At 37.0% G+C, this 21860-nt stretch overlaps 1 protein-coding gene across 1 annotated transcript in view; it reads right to left on the bottom strand.

The window, feature by feature from the left end:
- The window catches only part of ptprfa (protein tyrosine phosphatase receptor type Fa), a 248912-nt gene that overhangs the window by 83430 nt on the left and 143622 nt on the right, over nt 1–21860 (bottom strand). Inside the window, exons 10-12 of the mRNA XM_059340745.1 lie at nt 20257–20401; nt 14225–14530; nt 4333–4526 (exon numbers count right to left, since the gene is read on the bottom strand). Coding sequence (XP_059196728.1) covers nt 4333–4526; nt 14225–14530; nt 20257–20401 — 645 coding nt within the window. The remainder of the gene's footprint in view (nt 1–4332; nt 4527–14224; nt 14531–20256; nt 20402–21860) is intronic.

Genomic DNA, 21860 nt, shown 5'->3' with positions numbered 1-21860 from the left:
ATTGATTTCTGCTTCAATAGGTTCACAAATGCTCACTCATGCTGCTGCTAACTTGCTTATCCATGACATTTTTGTTTCCCTTTTAACACTAAATTGGTGCAAAATTTCCATATCCTGTTATGCAAGAAGACTGAAGCAAGTGTGCAGGTTTTATACAGAGCTTACAACAGCATCTCCTATGATTTGGTGAGCAGACTAACTGATGATCTAAGCATAAACTGTTAAACTTTTCAGTGTAAATTTACAGGAATTAACTGGCAGCAGCTTCACCTGCAAAGTAGGCCTGTTATGATAACACATTTTTCTTAATGTGAAACTACAAACTATTCCTTTGGAAATAAAAAGCAACACAGAAAACCTTTTCCAGAAACCTGCCTATACCCCAAGGACAATTATTTGAGTTTTTTATTATTTACACGTTCATATTTGTGGCTGTTTTCCAGCACTGTGGGCTGGAATAAAAAAAAACAATATAAAAATATTGAAGGACAAACAAAGCAGTATATGTACATTCTCATAAAAAAGGCCGTTTTCATCAGGATACAGAAGACTGCCCATTATTATTTTAATCTGTTCCATCCTATTTCTATTTCATTTTTTATTACGTCCTAATCTGGTTATTTTCATGTGCCTTCAATCCCTTGTTTTATTGCTATTTTAGTGAGATTTGTTTCTAAGATGCAAGGCTGTCACTAAGGCCTATATATTTCCTATATTTATTAATTCTTTAGAGCTTATATTTTATCACGCACTGTATTTTCATAGCTTCAATGAGACATTTATGGAAAGAGACACAACGCTTGTGTCATATGTGAAAGAGAGAGTTAAAAAATGTTGTGAAAGCAAGAGAAATAGTGCTTTCTATGACGGCGTATTAGGGCCAAGTATGAAAAAAAAAGGAAAAATACGGACCCGCGGAAAGGGGGGTAATATTTCGAGGAAAAATTGGCAAATCTAGGAGAAAAAAGCATCAGATTTATGAGATTAAAAGTGGCAAATCTAAGATAAAAAAGTATCAAAGTGGCAAATCTAGGAGAGAAAAAAGTAGCAGATTTATGAGGAAAAACAGTCGGAAAAATAGGCTAGTGTTTTGTTTTTCAAGGAACTCCATCACCACAGGAGCTTCAGCATGCCGTGTACTCTGTCTGCAGGGAGAGACTTCATCAAATAATACTTTGCAATCAGATTCAACAATAAGGAAATACTTGTGGTTTTAGCCCAGAATCACCATATTATCATAAGTATCCAGACTGTGAAGAGACATTGCTGTGAATTGGGCTTATTCAGAAGAAAAAACTGTACTAATCTGGATGAGGTGAGAGCTTTTCTGCATCAGGAACTACAACACATTGGACAGATGAAGGATATCATTGGTTACATCTATGACACTTTTTTCTCATAAATCTGTGACTTTTAATCTCATAAATCTGGGACTTTTTTCTCATAGATTTGCAGATTTGATCTCATAAATCTGCCACCTTTTTTCTTGTAGATTCCCAGGTTTAATCTCATTAATCTGCAACTTTTTTCTTGTAGATTTGCCACTTTTATTCTCGTAAATCTGCAACTTTTTTCTTGTAGAGATGCCACTTTAATCTCACAAACCTGCAAGTTTATTATCATAGCTTTTTACTTTTATTCCCATAAATTTGCAACTTTTTTCTCCTAGATTTACCACTTTTTTTTATCTCATAATTTTTCTCTCGTATATTTACCACTTTCAATCTCATAAATCTGCAAATTTTTCTTGTCAATTTTTCATTTTTATTCTCATAAAACCACTTTGAGTGTGAAGGCTTGTTCTCACAATGAATCCACTGAATGACAGGATGTTAAGTAGCTCATGTTTATTTCATTCACATGCTTTATGTGAAGCATTTTCACAATTTTTTATTCATCCATCATTTTGTCAACACAGCTGGAAGCTGAATGAAAATTAAAAATATATAATGTTTTGTTTTGTTTTTACAAACAGTAGCTTTTTAAATTGATATTATAGTCAATGAAAATATTCTCCTCAACAACTTAAAAGTAGCTCTCTCACAGTGTTTTTAGCACTATTCATTATGTGAAGAAGGCAAAGATGAAACTATTATTGATGTTTCTTTTTGATTTGAAGGCAGCGGTGCAACTTCACTGGGAAAACAACCACACAAAATGGTAATAATTCTCAACACGGCTGTCAGAATGATGGACAAAACAAATCATTACATCTCTAAGAAAAAGCATGGTAAAGGTCAGAAAACAACGGAAACAAAGGACTGACATGAATAAGTTTTTACTGGAACAAATGAAATGTTTTGGGAGAAAAAGATTGATCCAGGCATAGTTAATGTTTAAACATGTGGAACAGAAGTATTTTACAGTTTGGGCTGTTTATTTAATGTAATGAGATTGTTATTGTTATCTTTGGACAATTATAATGTAGCGAAGTGGAAAGTTCACTTCGCTTTTATAATCTCTTTCCTACAGACGTGAGAGGGCACAGTTTGTGTTCTCACAGAAAGAACACGTGATTATTAGGGACCGAGCACTGAAGGACCCTATTGTTATTGGTCTGTCTATTATAACGGCAAATAATCGCCTTTTTGAGGGCTTTAACATATTCAAAAACTCACCAAACTCGCCACAAAATTCAATCATGTCGAAAATGTTCGTCTTTTATTGCTATCTGAAATGGGCGTGGCAAAATGACCTACTAGCACCCCCTAGAATTCAGCTCCTCGCACAGGTTTCTCGTACATACACGAAATTTGGTACATACATGTATCATGGGAATACGCACCAAAAAGTCTCAAGAAGCCATACCCAAAAACCTACAGGAAGTCGGCCATCTTAGATCGAATATGGAATTTTCGCCATTTCAACACACACATTTCAGGGTTTACCATCTCTGTTAGGACCTTCCCTGAAAATCATACAGATGATTAATTAAGGCCTTTAGAGACGATCCTAGCATTTTCTTTGTGAGGACCGGGAAAAATGTCCTCACAACTACAAATGTCCTCACAATGTTGGTGTTCTGCCAAGTCTTGGCCCTCACAACTATATAAAGACAAGCACACACACACACACACACATACACTCACACACATACACTCACACACACACAAACACACACACAAACACACACTCACACACACACACACACACACATTCTTGTACTATCTTTGTGAGGGCCTTCATTGGAATAGTGAATTCCCTTGCAAGGTTATAATAGTTTTGAATTTTTAATTTAGTTTTTATTAGTTTTCGTTTTTTGTAATGGGGTATTTGTTGGGTGGGAGATTAAAAGAGGTCATAGTAAATTTTGCCTTTATTTCCTTTGTCTGATCCATCTTCATTACGTATGAAAAAAGTTGACAAAGACGAAAATGAAGGACATTTTCACTACAATTTTAATTAGTTTTAGTTAGTTTTATAACCACACAATAGAGTTTCAGTTAGTTAATTAATGATCTTTTTTAAACATAAACCTAATGTAACCTGAATCCTCAAAACAAAGTCTGAAATCTCAAAAAAGCCTTTAAAGAAGTGAACACACACACACACACACACACGCACGCACGCACACGCGCACACGCACACACGCACACACACACACGCGTACACACACACACACACACACAGTAGTAGCAAATATTCAAACGAGAACTTTGAAGGCCGAAGTGGAGAAGGGTTCCATGTGAACAGCAGTTGAACTTAGTTTACTAAGTACATTTACTCAAGTACTGTACTTAAGAATAATTTTGAGATACTTGTACTTTACTTCAGTATTTTCCATTTTATGTAACTTTATACTTCACTACATTTTGAGTCAAATCTTGTACCTTTTACTCCACTAAATTTAGCTGCCAGCTTTAGTTACTTTTCACGTCGAGATTTAATATAAAAACATCATTAATTTAAAGTGATTAGACATTTTTTAATTTAACCTCATAATAGGAATATATAGTAGTTAAAATGAGCCCTACCTTGAGAAAATTAAAACTCTGTTTACATAAATGCATCAATAATAAGAAAAATCCAATAATATATTTAAAATATATTAAACAATCTGAGTGGGTCCATTCTGCATAACGAGTACTTCTACCTTTGATACTTTAAGTACCTTTCTGTGCTGATACTTTTACTTCAGTAAGTTTTGAATGCAGGTTTTTTACTTGTAGTGGAGTAATTTCACAGTGTTGTATTAGTACTTTTACTAATGTAGGAGATCTGAACACTTCTTCCACCACTGGAAATAACACATCTTTCTTCCTACCAACTTAATTAAACAAAACCCGTCTGCTTGATGTTTCATTAGACTCAGCTGAAAGAGACTAACAGTACCTGGGCTTCAGGGAGGGAAACGTCCACGATGACAGGTTGGCCATGAGGCTCCCCGTTCTCTAGCCTGGAGTAGACCAGCTGGTAGCCTCTGATCTGGCCATGCTGCTTCATAGACAGGGGAGGCTTCCAGGTCACCCTGAGGGCAGTAGAGTTGAGGGCATCTGCCTCCACCTTCCTGGGAGGAGCTCCAGGCACTGCAGCACAACACAACACACAACTTCAACTTTAGAGTCATTAGGGAAGAGTTTCTCTTTTGGATTTAGCTTTTGGTTACCTGATTCCAGCTCAGTAGGCTCTTCTGAACTACATTTTACCAAGGATGTATTGATTAAAAGTTGTGTCCCTGATAGGAGATGTCCTTATTGTCTAAAATTGAATAGGTTTGGCAGTTAATTAGATCTCCACTACAGGAAAATAGCTTACATAACAGCATTTCTTTATCAGACATTTAAAGACACACATGGATTACTAAGACACACTGTCTAATTTTTAGAGCACAGCCAAAAATAGTGTAGTAGGCAAAGATAAAGGTATTATTGATGCAAAACTTTGCAACACAGTCAACATCTGGTTGTCTGTGAGAAATCTGGAGTGTAGCAGACAGCCCAGTATCAGTTATAGCATGAATGGACATTATCTGACAATATCATCATAAATCCAGGATAATGGCAGCAGCTGTGCTGTATCATCAGCTACATTGCTATATTTAAAATGAGTGACCACTAAGGAGGTTTTAAACAACAGAACAGTCTTAACTTTACAGCCAAACAGCCCCGGGCTGAACTGGACAGGTTTATGTCATCATTTTGTAAAAGCTATTGTCCCCTAAACACTCATTGTATTATTTCGTCTATACATTATTCCAACTAAACTCCTCAAGGGAGTCATTGGCACCATTGGCCCCAACACTCTGCCATGTTCTCCAATATTTTAATCAGGCAGAAAATCCAGCCTTTATTTATTTTTAGTTCTCAATATTTACCGACCAAACTCCCTTTTCTTTCCAAAAACCTTGAAAACGTAGCTTTAACTGATGTCCCACTTGGCTCAAAACTGCAACTGCAACTTTTTACAGCACAGTGTCTGCCTTATAATAACAATAACAATAACAATAGCTAATGGCCTCCTCGTAGCTGCTAGCTAGATTTAACTGGAGCCTTTGACACCATAGATTGGTCTCTGGTTCCACCTTACATCATATTTATCCAACAAATCTTTCAGTGTCTCTATTAGTAGCTCCCTTCTCTGCGCTGGTGTTCCCCAAGGTGCCATACTTGGTCCACTTCTTTTCTTCATCTATTTGCTCCCACTAGGCCATTGAACACACACACAACATCTCCTTTCACTGTTACAAAGATGATACACAGATCTAATCCCCTCCCTGGAGCCTAATAACTAAACACTAACTGACCTCAATAACTTCCAGGTAGTAATCAGTCAATCCGGTTGTAAAATAAAGCTTTATATAGCTTTGTATCGTCTCCAAACTCAGACAAATTATCTAGCTTCTGACCTGGAAAAAGTCATCCAAGCCTTGGTATCCTATTTTATTGCAACTCATATTTTGGTATTCCCAATTTTGTTTCTCCTGGTTCAAAATGCAGCAGAAGGAGTTTTAACAAGGTGAAAAAAGAGGCAACACCCATTTCACCCATTCTTGCGTCATCACACTGGCTGGCGGTTAGCTACAGAATTAATTTGAAAATCCTGATATTTATTTTCCAGGTGATAAATGGTTTAGCCCGTCTTACATTATAATATTCATTTTCCCCTAATTACGAGAGGTCTGAATCAGCCCCCCCAATATGATATTATTGCGATTTTAAGCATTTTGCGATATGGTGAGTATTGTGATACAATTTATTGGCATTTAACTGTTCAACTGCAATTTATGTCCACAAGATTTAATTCAATTAAGAATTGTTTTTTCTATTCATCTCACTTCAGTCTTTTTATTTCTCCACAATGAGAGTCAAACCCACAGACTGACCAACAAAGTATTCAGTCAAACCGAACTGAACTGATATCAAACATGTATGGACGACAACAACTGCAGCATTTTATCAAACTTTCCTTAACTTTCAGCTTCACTGCTCTGTATAGCTTCGATATGGCTGTGTCCGCGAAATAATGTTGCAACGGAGTCACATACCTGGATTCCAGTGTCTTTAGCATGTAGCTAAAAACATTGAACCTTTGCAGCATTGTTTTGACAACTTCCCGACATGATATCCTGCCTATAGATCCTTTAGATCTTCTAGTTTAATATAATACCAGTTTCTCCAGTATATTCCTAAAAGTGAGCCCGCTACGGACTCAGAAAAACAAAAATGGCAAAAAATACTGACACAAAATAACGCTACATATCGATACTATGAAACGATATAATATTGCCACTCAAAATATTGCGATATTATGCTGTCTCTATTTTTTTCTATTTAATTTCTGTGAAACTGACATGGATTTCGCAACAATGCAAGTTAATGACAGTCATATCCCTTGGCTATTGGTTTGTTCCAAGTCACGTGACTTTCAAGGTTCCGGCGGTCAGAACAAAAAACATGGCGGACAGTTCTCTCATTTTTAGTGAAAAAAAATCAATATTTTGACTTATAAAAATGGATTTTGATCACATTTATAGCGAAAAATAAGTTTTATTTTCTAAATATTCACTCAGTGAATGTACATAATCACTTTGTATGTTGGAATAGCTACGGGATATGACTGTCATTAACTTGCATTATAACGAAATCCGTGTCAGTTTCACGTAAATTTGAGTGATTCCGTGGCTATTCCACAGAATTTGAGTTAAGCAAATCCGTGGCTATTTCACGGATTCCTGTGAGACCATGTTGGTTAGGGGGACAGACTACTGCCGCCTCAAAAATACGAAAGATTACTTTCTCCTACCATTTCTCTATGTCCAGCCGATAATTAACAGCAGAGTCTGACCTGATGGGATAGTTACAGGCCTGGAGAAGTTACAAGGTAATGTGAAGGTTGCTTGCTATCTTTGCAGGTTATACACATCAAAGCTTGTCACATGGAGCCCCAAGAGGATGCTGTGAGCAGGATTTATTCTACTTTATAGAATATCGAAATGAGCTCATGAAGACTCCTCTAGAATGCTTGGTCAGCTTCAGAGGGAGCTGTAAATGAATACAAATTTGACTTCAATAACTATGAGGAGATGAGGTTGTGCAAATATTAATGGGATTCAAGAAGGAGAGGAAAGGAAGCGTTAAAGGTTAAAAAGCCCCGCACTAAGAGATTAAGACATGGAGAGAAAAGTGTTAAAGCAGCTCAACTATCAACCAGCGCAGCAGGCAAAGTAAAGCTCGGTGTCAGCAATATGCACTTTAGACTAATTAGAATCGTTTAACCTCACATAGTATCAGCAAGCTTCCAGAATCAAGCTGCGGGGCTTTGGAGGAAAAAAAACATCAATAAACTTCTGTTAAAAGCCTATAAATGCAAAGCCACAGCCTGTGTGGTGTGGTAGAAGAACAAAAGAGCCGTGTACACACAACAGCAGACCAAACAGTTTTTTTTTAAGTCAGTCTAGTGACCAGGAAATATTATTAGCAACTACTGGATGTTCAGTGCTGCTGTAGCCACTTTGGTAGTTGTGGTTGCCTCGAACCCTGAATTATATTCAATGACAGCGTTCTTTTTGTTATTTACATCCGATGACAATATTTATTTACTGGTTTGCGATTTTTAATCTAATAAATCTGCAATTTTTATTCTCATGGATTTGCCACTTTTAGTCTAAAAATCTGCAACTTTTTTCTTGTATATTTGCCACATTTAATCTCATAAATCTGCAACTTTTTTTCTTCCAGAGTTGCCACTTTTAATCTCATAAATCTGATTTCAACCCCAAATTATTACAATATCAATATTTGTTTGGAAATGTAAAATTCTAAAAGCTATTTTAACGAAAAAACGTTTTTATGGCACTGTTTCAAAATAGCAAAATATTGCATTAGAGTTACATGTCTAACTTATGAACTTCACATTAATTTATGATTTTTAGCGTGTTGTTTTTTTCCAATCAATCTACATTAATGTGTTAAATGTTACAACCCTGGCAGGTTTATGTCTATATCGATAGATGTATAGATATATCTAGCTGTAACAGGTGTGTGTAGGACCCAGTCCATCCATATAGATAGACTTATAAATGTAGATATGTAGATATTTTACAAAAAGAAATGTTCTCATTTTGAACATGAAATAGCTTGTCTTTCTACAGTTTTGAATTTAATATATGTCACAAAGAATTAGCAAGTTATCACAATCTGTTTCTGTTTACTTTTTTCGGCAATGTCCCAAACTTTTTAGACTCAGGCCTGGTGATAGATGATAATGATAGTATAGAAATATATCTTGATATAGATGCGTATAGATGTATCTATTTATAGATATAAAGATAACACAAACAAGTGATTTTAGTGCCTTTTGAACTAAAAACACTGCAAAACAGGGCTGGTAGTCATGAGTCATTCTTTCTTTTACACAGATACCTGAAAAATCCTGCACACGGGGACCTGCAATTCTGACATTTTCCTGTATTTCTGTTACTATTCTCATGCTTGTTGGCTTGGATATTGGTTTTTGGGGAACACAATTCAATCTCACTAATTATAAAGAGTTGATTGACATTCTAAAAATGTATTTAAATATATACTTAGGGAGCCAGCAGCTTCCTGAGCTATGTTGTAACATTCTGTAGGTGTCAGGGAGCAAAATGAGGACGTTGTTGTTTGTGGGCACTGCGAAGAGGAAGAAGCTGCTACAGTCTGTGTGCAGAATGGACAGATGCTGGAGAAAGTCAGTCACTGGTGAGGGCTCAAAGTCAAATGGGGTGCAGAGAGATGGAGAGAGATGAAAGAGTGGGAGATTAAAATTCAGTGAGTGTGCAGAAATAAATTGTGGCAGAAGAGGCTGAGAGAGACAAAGACGATAAAGTGAAAAGGACAGCAGGTGGAGAGGAATTAAACAATGCTACCAACGCTATTTAGATGTCTTTGAAATCCAAGACTTTGTGGGCTTACTCATAGGCTAATGCTGACCAAAAGAGATATAGGACCCAACAGTCGGAGTAAGGTCAGTGATGACATGTAAAACATTAAGGACAAGATCAGATTAATGTTAAATTAAATGAGGCTGTTGGGTTGGTTCATTAGTTCTAAGAAAATAAGGAAGCATATGGGTCATGTCTGTAGAATAGGTGGGGGGGAATTGATACAGCATAGTATTGAGATATTTTGTGTGCCATTATACAGATTCCGCCAAATATCGATATTTAGCGTTCTGATGGCCAGTAGTATTTTCGCCACTTTTATACTGGAGGTACTGGTATCATATTAGAACTAGAAGATCTAAGGAATTTATAGGCACCGTGTGTCAGGATATCGTGTCAGGAAGTTGCCGATATAATGCTGCAAAGTTCGGCTTTTTTCTAAATGTTCATTCAAAAAAAATTGAGAGCAGTGGAGCTACAAACAAACTAAGATACTGGCACCATATGAAATTAGACGATAGAGGTGGGGAAAAAATCGGTTAAGAGTATCGCGATATTTTGCGTTGCAATATTATATTGATTCATGGCCGCCAAGTAACGATATTTAGTGTTCCAACAGCCGGCGGGCCGTCAGTACTTTTAGGAATATTAACTAAATAAACTATAAGCGATGAACTAGAAGATCAGAGGAATCTATAGGCACCGTGTGTCAGGATATCGTGTCAGGAAGTTGTGGAAATAATGCTGCAAAGTTCGGCTTTTTTTCTAAATGTTCATTTGGAAAAAACTGTTGCAGTTGGAGATCTTGTTGGTATGTTGGAACTTTGAATGACACCACGACACAGGACTAATATTTGTCGAAACATTTCACTTTCAGAAATAAAAATAAAATTCTGTAAAAAAATAAACTCTTCACTTGATAAAAAAAAGAAACGTGTTGTCATAAATTGGTAAGTGAACTCTTGTTGGACTGTACAGGGCCATCCATTCACCACTACCCTCCACAGTACTTTGGAAATTGGAAGGAAATTAAAGGAGAAATACCATATTGTCACAAGGACACCATTGCTCAAATAATAAAGGGACTACTCAGTCTAAATAACAATTTTTAGTGATATTTACATTTAAATTTACAGTAGAAAACCCACTCACTTCACTTACAGTTAAGTTCTGGCAACCACAGCTGCCGGTATTTTACCGTAAATAAACAGATTTTTTTTTTACAGTGTAGATTTGTTTCTAAAATCCTGAAATTTCGGGATCGGACAACTTCAATCATCCGAACAAAGTGCAATACATATACATACCCACATCATTCTCTCAGTCCATTATCCCCTCATAATTACAACTGAGACAGAAAATTTAAACACAAACAAAAACAAGAGGCAATCAAATTAATCCAGACATCGGTAGGGCTGATGTGATTAAAAAAGGGAAATGAAAGGAAGGAGTTAGGCAGATGTCAGAGGCGGAGCGGGAGTTCATTTGTAAGCAGTCAGAGAGGCCTGAGCTGGTTAAACAGAGAGCCGGAGCAGAGGAGATGTTCCACATTAAGCCTCGCTGACACTGGCACGGACTTTTCCTTTGATGCTTTGATTTCCTCCAGTGGCTCAGGAAAAGAGCCCATAATCTTTACTCTCATTGGTCGTGATATGGCCGATTGTTCCCTCACAAAAAAAAAAAAAAAGTGAATCCTCTTGTTAGGATTTGTTGTAATGGTGTGTGTCTTATAGCTGTGAGCATTGGGCCGTGCTGCGTTCTGCTGCTTCTGAGTTTCTGTTGACAGTGAGCATCTGCTGCGAATAGCAGAACCTCCCTACAGACTGAAACACAGTGAAACACATTCAGACCGACCATCTGACTGAAGACACAGAGAGCATGACATGTTGCCACTCAGGCAATTCTCCAGTCACCTTAGCCTAGCAGGACAGCAGCCCAGCAGGCTAGAGCCATGTCAGAGAGAGAGAGAGAGAGAGAGAGAGAGAGAGAGAGAGAGAGAGAGAGAGAGAGAGAGAGAGAGAGAGAGAGAGAAGACTGGCTGTGGAAACAGGGAGGCACAGGAAGAGCTGGCTCCCTGCAGAGCAGAGGCTGTGCTGCCACTGCAGCCTCAGTCAGCCTGAGACAGAGCTACACTTCCTCACCAAATGTAAAAAATATGAACTAATTAGAGAAACATATTTCCAAAAATTTGAATCCGTCAAAAAAGTTTTTTTAAAATGGTCAGATGAGGAAAAACTGCCGCTCCTCCTCGGGGAAGGGTCACAGAGCTGTAGATTAGCAGCACTCTATGTTTCTGCCTGTCACACACTGAGGGCTGTTGGTTGTTTTGTTTTTTTGTTTTTATTTTATTTTTTCTTCTTTTTTTGCTGGGACAGTTAGATTGTATAAATTATATGTTGATTGTAATTCAATGATTGTAAATATTGCTTTCTTTTATTGTTATTAGTTTTTCTTTTCTTTTAAATATAATAATTTATTGTAAATATTGCTTTCCTTATCTTGTTATCTTTTTTTCTGATGCTTGCTTTGGCAATATATACATTGTTACGTCATGCCAATAAAGCCAATTGAATTGAATTGAGAGAGAGAGAGAGAGAGAGAGAGAGAGAGAGAGAGAGAGAGAGAGAGAGAGAGAGAGAGAGAGAGAGAGAGAGAGAGAGAGAGAGATGCAGGCAGGAGATCAGTGGCAGCAAAAGTCTCTTAAAGCACCCTCACAAAATGTTGTGAAATGAGCACAAGCTTACGCTGTGACTTATAGACACAAAATATTAAGAGATTTCAGTAACGCTTTATATTAAGGTCCTTGTAATAACCATTAATTAACAAGTAATAAGGCCCTTGTAAGTCCTTACAAGATGCTTATTAACATTATTGTGTGTTTATAAGTTTATATAAGTGTTAATAATGGCATTACAAACACACATGACCCACCCATTATGTCTTTGCCATGCCTTTATTAATCTTATTTTGTTTGCTTATTGATATAATATACTTTATTGCTCATCTATTATAAGTTAACTATGCTTTTTGCAACTACCAGATCTCAAGCGAGAACAATGCCTTATTACTTGTTAATTAATGGTTATTAAGGACCTTATTATAAAGCGTTACCGAGATTTCCATTAAGCAACAATAAAAACTGAGCATAATGTTTGATTTAACAAGAATAAGGCCCTGTTTAGATGGAGACGATCTGGACAGGAAATGCAAAAGTGGCGTCGCGTTCTCACTTTTTTTGCCGCGTTTAGACGAGCGTCTTTAGGAATTCTGCGTGCATACGGTGACGCAAAAGTCTGTGAAACTCGATGTAGTATGCACGCAGTGCTTTTCACCCGAAGTCGCATAAACAGGCCCTAAGTTTAGTTGAAAGAAGTGGATTTAATATGTTATGTTAAGCACGTCAAGACATCGTGGTAACTTCATCTACATCAGGGGTAGATTGACCTCCCTTAACTTTGCTAAACTGCTTTCTGCTGAGGAAAACTGTGTGGTTTTTTACCTTAAACTGCATTGTATTATCATAAAGCTAGCATTTATGTAAAGAGGAAACTTGTGGGCTCCGAAAGTGACCATTTTTATTCAGATATCTCAAGGTCAGAGGTCAAGGGACCACTATGAAAACTGCCATGTCAGCTTTTCCCTCACGACATTGGACCGTGATGCCATGGTAGATCTTCCAGTTTCGTGTGATATCAGTATATTTTCTGTTGCCTTACAATTGAGTCCGTTAAAGCCTCTTAAAGAAATAAAAAGGTGAAAAATCTGCCGGCTGAACAACCAATTTAGTTATGATCTAGTTACAGTCTTTGCTCCTTAATAAGAATGTTTATTAATGTTTATCTTTATCTATAAAAGTACTATAATACTTATCATTCAATAGTTTGGGATTTTTCATTAGTTTTAGTTTTAATTTCGTTGTGATTTTTTGTTTTCAAATTCAGTTAGTTTTAGTTAGTTAGTTTTAGTTTTTGGAAAATGCTTAGTTTTAGTTTCATTTTTATTAGTTTTAGTTTTTTTGTAATGGGGTATTTGTTGGGTGCAAGATTAAAATAAGTTTATTAAGTCATAAAACCAGATAGATGAAATAGATTTCACATCAACCAAAAAGGTTTACGTATGAAAAAAGTTCCAAAGACGAAAACTAAGGACATTTTCACTTTAATTTTGGTTAGTTAGTTAGTTAGTTTTCGTTTTGTAACCACAAAATACAGTTTCAGTTAGTTATCGTTTTTTTAAAAACTCTTGTTTTTATTTTTATTTCAGTTAACGAAAATGTTTTTTCAATTCTAGTTTTCGTTATTTTGTTAGTTTTCATTAACTATAATAACCTTGTTTGGTACTGTGTTTAAGAGGTGCATGTTCCCGAACCTATTTTACCAGATAAAGATCAAGGGTTTGGTCTGAGGCAGTTGCCCACTTTCAGGCATGCCAAAACTAACTCTTGCTTCAGAGGCCATAACAGACTTTGTTGATTTACCAACAGCTGGTTTAAAAAAATCAAATTAACGCTAGTTGGTGCTCCAGTATAATCGGTCTGCCTGAAAGTCATCCAGTGAGAAACGTTCCGCGGTGCAAAAATAAGTGCGGCAATTTTTCTAACGCGTTAATTTTTGTGTAATTAATTAATCTTAATTAACGCATTAAAGTCCCAGCCCTACTAATTACATCATTTATTTTTGGAAAAATAAAAATTTTACGGCTTTGCTTTGTTTTTAAAGTAACACCCATTTGGTGAGGGCTTGTGAGACTAAACAGCAGCAGCAGCAGGAGAAGAAGAGAGGAGTAGAGTGAGTATTGGAGGGGGTAGGGTTTGTATTTCTAGCTCGGCTACCCAGGCGGCTCCCGATGAACCCATCAACATACCATCTTCCTTGGTTCTGACGCAGGCTGCGGAGCTCTCTGGGCCGGGCCCGACGCCAGTGTGAGCCCTCACCCACACCCAATACTCAGTCCACTTCTGCAGGTCATCCAGCACGTAGCTGGAGACGTCCGCACCGATCCCTGACACCTGGTGGCGCTCCACGTCCTCCCCCGTGAGCGCTTGGTAGGCGAGGGAGTAGTGCACTATCTCCCCGTGGCGGCTGTCTGTGGGCGGAGCCACCCAACTCACCTTGATGCTGGTGGAGCTGAGGCTGAGCAAGCGTACCTCCTGGGGAGGGGCTGAGGGGGCTGATGGGAGGGGAGGAGGGAGGGTAATGGTCAAGCTGGGTGGATAATGGGAGACAGAGAGACTGACCATCTGGACTGCTGAGAGACAATGTTCTTATACATTCATGGAAAAAATATTAGACCACCCTTGTTTTCTCTAATTTCTTGTTCTTTTTAATGCCTGGTACAACTAAAGGTACATTTGTTTGGACAAATATAATGATGACAACAAAAATAGCTGATAAGAGTTTAATTTAAGAGCTGATATCTAGACATTTTCTATGGTTTTCTTGATAATGATTTTTGTTATGATCAAGAAATATATACACAGATATATACACATATATATATATATACATATATATATACACATATACATATATATACATTATATATATATGTATGTATGTATGTATGTATATATATATATATATACATATACATATATACATTATACATACATACATACATACATACATACATACATACATACATACATATACATATATATATACATATACATATATACACATATATATACATATACATATATATACATATATATATACATATATATATATATACACATATACATATATACATATACATATATATATACATATACATATATATATATATATATATATATATATATATCAGCATATACAGCAATTAAAACTAAACTTATGAACATTCAAGTTATGGTGCAGAAATATCCGTGTCTAAATATAAAAGTTTCCTCTAAAGCTGCATCATGTTTTCTACCAATCATATTGTTAATCAGATTAGTCGTCTTGTCATGACAGCTTTGTTTTTTTCCTTCTCAACTACAATCGTCTTCACAGTCCAGAGGGCAGACAAAAACACAGGTGATACTTCACACTGCCTCTCTGTGAAACAACAGTGATTTCACATTGATATATACAGGTGTATCTCAATAAATAAGAATATCATGGAAAAGTCAATTTCTAATAGTTCAAGTCAAATAACCCCAACCAAGTATTGAGTCATATACAGTCATGGAAAAATTATTAGACCACCCTTGTTTTCTTTAATTTCTTGTTCATTTTAATGCCGGGTACAACTAAAGGTATATTTGTTTGGACAAATATAATGATAACAACAAAAATAGCTCCTAAGAGTTTAATTTAAGAGCTGATATCTAGACATTTTCCATGGTTTTCTTGATAATGATTTTGGTTATTATCAAGAAAACCATGGAAAATGTCTAGATATATACATTTGACCAAACAAATGTACCTTTAGTTGTACCAGATATTAAAATGGACAATAAATTTAAGAAAACAATGGTCTAATCACATTTTCCATGACTGTAGATGGACATACTTTCCATATTCAACATACTTTTTTAAAATTGGTCTTCTGTGTGTAATGGGTCTTTATAATGTGTTATTTCCACTTTTTGAATTGAATAACTGGCATAAATACACTTTTCTCATATTCTAATTTATTGAGCTGTTTCTGTATTTAACTACTGCAGTGTGAAGTTTCACCAATTGACAAGTAAAGCAGGAACACTCACAGATGAATACATGTATGCACAATGAAACACATAAGCAAGATTCATCAAAATACAGCAGCACAAAAACCCAGAGCTGAGATGAGTGTGTGGAGCAGGTGGGAGAGATAACACAGGGGTCTGTTATCATGCTCGCCTGTGGTTTGGCAGCCCCAGCGGAGCGTGAGGACCCACTGAGGTTACTGTTTAAACAGTGTCGGAGGCTGGTTTGTTCGCCTGCAGCGGGAGCGCTTGTGACGAGTTAAAAGAGACGCACTAGGAACAGGCATAATTCCATCACACATACAAGAACCTTTGGATACACGCATGCAGGGGTACAAAAAAGATCAAAGAGACAGAGATCCAAGAGTGGGAGATGCACTGCAGCCGATTAAAGTCACACACAGGAACAGGGTTATGAAAAACACCAAAATATTGGAGTAGAGGTGGGTGGCATGAAGATATGACATAAAAAGGACATGGAATAGGATATATTGGGATAAAAACAAGGTGGTGTCATGTTGAACAGCTATGCAATATACGTAATGCAGCTTTATTAGTATAGTAGAGTTAAAGTTTTGCTGTGAAGGTGTTTTGACCTCGATATTGCTATGAAGTAATTTGTCTATAAGTGGCTCCCGGTTTAATTATCTAAAATCTCTGCACTAGGTACATATTCTTGCCAATGGTTTAATTAGAGGTGTGACTTTATCCCGATACCTGAGTCACGATACAATATTATTGCGATATGGTGAGTATTGGGATACAATATATTGCGATTTAACTGTTCAACTGCATTTTGGGTCCACAAAATTTAATTCAATCAAGAATTATTTTGACCAATAAGAGAAGATTCTCAGTCTATTCATCTCACTTATTTTTTTATTTCTCCACAATGAGAGTCAAACCCACAGACTGACCAACAAAGTATTCAGTCAAACTGAACTGAACTGATGCAGCATTTTATTAAACTTTCAAAAACCTTAAGCTTCACTGCTCTAAATGTTTTCCAATGAAACATTAAAAAAGCCTATAGATTCCTTAGATATTCTAGTTTCATATAATGCCAGTATCTCTAGTATATTGCTAAAAGTGAGCCCACAAAAATAATGACAGCCTGTCAGCCGTCGGATTGCTAAATATTGATACTTGCCGGCCATGAATCGATATAATATTGCCACGCAAAATCGATTTCGATTTTTTTGGCCCACCTCTATACTTTATGTACATGTTATTGCACTAATACGGGAAGCGGGTGTTTGTATCAACTGATTTTATTTTAATGTTTGTAAACGAAAGAAAAAAATTAAAGAAAGCCCTATATGGCACAATTTAATTAAAAAGGTGAAAGCGCGAGTAACCACCCGCACGGGACGCTCTGAATTCAAGCAAAGAGAGCAGCTCCAATGTGATTGGTCAGAACCACACCAGGCAGGCACCCTATTGGCTGTGATCTTTAGTGTTGTCACACTCAAGTTCCAAGTGCGAGTGATGTGGTCTGAGAAGAAGTTTAGAGAACGCCACTTTGAAATTTAAAAAGAATTGAGGTGTTCCAGACTACAGCAGCGTATTAGGGCTAAGTATACATATATATAAAAAAATAGTTATGGACCCAGGGGAGGGGGGTAATATTTCGATAAAAAAATCCGCAAATTTATGATAGAGGCAAAAAGTCGCAGATTTATGAGATTAAAAGTGCCAAAAAAAAGTGGAAGATTTGCATCTTTAATCTCATCAATCTGCTTTTTTTCTCGTAGATTTGCCATGTTAAATCTCATAAATTTGTCACTTTTTTCTTTAAATATTACCCCCCTCCCCTGGATCCGTATTTTTTTAAAAATTTTCATACATATTATCTCACACTAACAACACAAACTTGTTGTCTTATGACAGCTGTCTGCCAGTGCTAAAAACAAGACGAGGTCACATTGTTTTTAATAAACCTGAAAATTATTATACTCTGACAAACTCCAGATACAGTATGAACTGTAAATAAGAAGAACAAAGGAGACAGAGATTGGCAGATAGATTAAAAAAAATAAATAGAGGGAGCAGTGGCCAGAGTCTTTAGACTTGTTAGTTAGTTTTCTGACACGATGGGTTTCGGCCGGCAGAGGAGTGATGGACACTGAAAGTCAGTCAACATAACAGTCTTGTCTGCAGTGTGACTGCTGGTGCAAAGACTTCACTACTGACAGGTAAAACAAGACAGAGGGCTTAGATTCCTGCTGGGAGCTGTCATAAATGCTGCAGGTTCTAGTCCATATCTCTCAGCATAGCGGAGAGTCTGAGATCCAATGCTAGATAAGCAGTTCTGCATTAAAGGTGTTAAAAGTGATCAAACAGCAGAATCCTGCACACCAGCAGCACACTCGATTACCATGTTTCACATGACAAACTATCCTCTTGAATGAACATGGCAGTCATGATAAAAGCTGTTTCTCTGAGCTGGAGTCTGTTTGTGATTTCTTGGTCTTACATCATAATATGCTGCATGTATCGACTCACTGCCTTTATTAGACTATTTGTCAAAATGTGCAATGTGCAATGCCTGGTCATTTGTTACACAAAGGCAGCAGAAAGAAGAAGAAAAAAAAAATCAAGCAATTCTGCGCCTGTGAATGATGGCTGCAGTGAAACAATGGATTTAACGCCTGACAAAAACTCTTTCGAATGACATTTTCCTTTGTTGTTGCTTTGGTGCTTGAACTTTGTAATTGAGTTGCATGTTCAGCGAAATCAAGCGTGACTGACACATGGAGCGCAGTCTTCACATCATTAATGCTACACTGGTAATTACATTTTGGGCGACACAGCCTGGCTGCTGCTTATATTACTGTTTCATAAAAGTTTGAGCACGCACAAACACATGCTGGTTTCAAATAGGAGGTTTTGCTCCTTTCTTCAGCTGGGAGTCTCTGTTCCACAGCTCTGTTCAGATGGAGCAATCTGGATAGAAAAAGCGAAAGTGGTGTTGTGTTCTAACTTTTTATTCTGCGTTTAGACGAGCATCTTTAGGGGGAAATCTGCGTGCATACGGTGCCGTAAAAATGTCTGTGAAATTGGATGTAGTATGCAGCCAGATGGCTGATTCCTGCAAGAATTCATTTTTTGTCAATTGGAAGGCAAGCACTTCTTTTCTGGAAAGGGGCTGAGAATTGTCAATATACCTATTGTCAATATACCTAGTCTCTAGATTGTTGTTGTAAAGTTGCATGGTACCAATGGATCCCTTGGTCTTCTAATTTCACATGATGCTGGTATCTTTGTTTTTTTTGTACAACGTGTTCAGCAGAAATGACCTTGTGCATGCACTAGCTCACCCTGTGGAGTCCCACAAGTATAAACAAATCTTAACAGCTTGTATTTTACTTGTGTGTAAATGCAACCTGAAACTGAAACTTTTCTTCTGTTTCATGCATCTGTGCAGACGCTGTTGGACGACTGAACCTGTTGCTCATGCTACACCTTGTGTGTGGACATGGCATCAGGCATCTGTCTCTATACTCGTCTCTCTCTGTTGTCTTGCAGGCTCTCATTGGTCAGACCTGCCATCTTGAAATGGACAAGCAATCAAAATGAGCAATTGACTTTCAGGACAGTCCCCAAGCAGGAGAAATTGTTTACTAAAATGTTGCTGTTACTATTACTCTGTAGTTTAACTTACTGAGGGGAGATGTGATGCTTTTACAGCTGGAAAGTTAAAAAGGAGAAGGAGGGGTGGGAATCACACTCACAAACACACACACACACACACACACACACACACACACAAGTACTACAGCCTACAATGCAGTGCCTTCTCCGTTTGATACCTCACAGTGTCCATGTGGCCCTGATGATGCAGGATGACGTCATCACTATCCATTGACTTGCCTGTCAGTCGATATAACTTCATGTTTACTCCTCTTAACCCTTTTTCAGGCAAAGAACTATATTTGGTAACTTCAGGTAATATTTCGAGAAAAAAGTTGCAAATTTACTAGATTAAAGTGGCAAATCTACAAGTGAAAAAGTTGCAGATTTAAGAGATTTAAAGTGGCAAATCTGTGCGAAAAAGGTTGCAGATTTACGTGAAAAAAGTGGGAAAAAAGCAACTTTTTTCTCCCAGATTCACCACTTTAATTAGCATAAATTTACCAGAACTACAAAACAATGACTTGTTTTTTTTATTTCTTCTTATTTCAAACAAATAACCTGAAGTGATCTTAGAGGCTGCAGTACTTACTGGATTGGGCAGTTCTGGCCTCAATAGGCTGAGTGAAGACTCCTAAACCCATCTCAGATTTTGCTGCCAGGGAAAACATGTAGAGTGTGTCTGGCTTCAGACCATCAACTGCATAGGAGCCCGCTGGGTCGAAGGCGGCATGACGCTGTTGAAAGATGAAAACCACAATGAGATTATGAAGGTCACATAAACACACGAACGAGCCCCTGTTAACTATTGCATATACTATTGTTATGCAGGGTTTCATTTGACAGACCCACAATTCAGTAAAGAAAACAATTAAGTATCTTGTTGTGATTTTGTAGGAAATAAAGGTTAAACTTTCCCAAATAGGTGATCTCATTCTAAGATCAGAGCAGTGGTCGCATTAACCGAATATTTTCCACTAATGACGGAAACTTCTGAAGGCTGTCTGTCATTTTGACAGATTAGGGTGATCTACCAAAATAAAAGTAATTCACACTCCTGTCCAGCTGGTGGCGTGTACATATTAACTATCTATTGTATAGTCTCGTCTTGATCTCACAAGCAAATACCTTGTTGTCCAGCTGGCTTCAGCCAGTGGTGGAATGTAACTAAGTAAATTTACTCAAGTACTCTACTTAAGAACAATTTTGAGGTATTTGTAATTTACTTGAGTATTTCCATTTTATGTTATTTTATACTTTTACTTCACTACATTTAGCTCCCAGCTTTAGTTACTTTTCAGGTAACATAAAACACATGATCAATGTAAAGTGATTACTTTTTAAAAATGTAATGTAAGTAGTTAAAATGAGTCCGACCATTACAAAATATAACATAACATGCATAAAAAAAAATTGAATAATATATTTGGAATATATAAAACAATCTGAGTGGGTCCATTCTGTATAACGAGTACTTTAACTTTTGATACTTTAAGTACATTTTGATGCTGATACTTTTGTGCTTTTACTTCAATAAGATTTGAATGCAGGACTTTTATTTGTAGTGGAGTAATTTGACAGTGTGGTATTAGTACTTTTACTTCAGTAAGAGATCTGAATACTTTTTCCATCACAGGCTTTAGCTAACACATTGGTCATCTCTGTGTATAAATATTCGCTCCGAGCACCAGAGAGCTGTTGGGATACACAGTTGTGATATCCAGAGCTCCACACTGTTTAAGTTACTGTGGGCACTCTGTCTGAGCAGCTGGAGCAGCAGCAATGATTAACAGCTGAAACTGCAGCTAACTACAGTTGGCTAGTAGCACACAATAGCAAAATGTCATGGCAGCTGAGTGTCCGAAGTTTCTTCAAAAAGCATAGTAATTGTGATGATAAACGAGGTGGAAAAAGAAGGATTGGTGCACTGGACAATAGAGGACAAGCTTGTTTTCACCTCTTTTTTGTTTATTATTTTAAGGCACTGTGGTGTTGACATTAAATAAGTGATTGCTGTCTCTGCTCATTTTGTCTTTCTGCACCCTTAAAACGGCAAGATTTTTCCTCATATTCATTATTTAAAAAGAAAGAAAACGAAATTATATTAAATTTGTGTGTTGGAATAAAAAATAAAACATATTTTGACAGAATTTTTATGAACCTGTACGTCAAAGTGAAGGGCAACAGAAAAGTCTA

Source organism: Centropristis striata, chromosome 9, assembly GCF_030273125.1.
Source record: "Centropristis striata isolate RG_2023a ecotype Rhode Island chromosome 9, C.striata_1.0, whole genome shotgun sequence".
Taxonomy (NCBI): Eukaryota; Metazoa; Chordata; class Actinopteri; order Perciformes; family Serranidae; genus Centropristis; species Centropristis striata.
The sequence above is the reverse complement of the archived record's forward strand: the minus strand, read 5'-3'. Positions and strand labels throughout refer to the sequence as shown.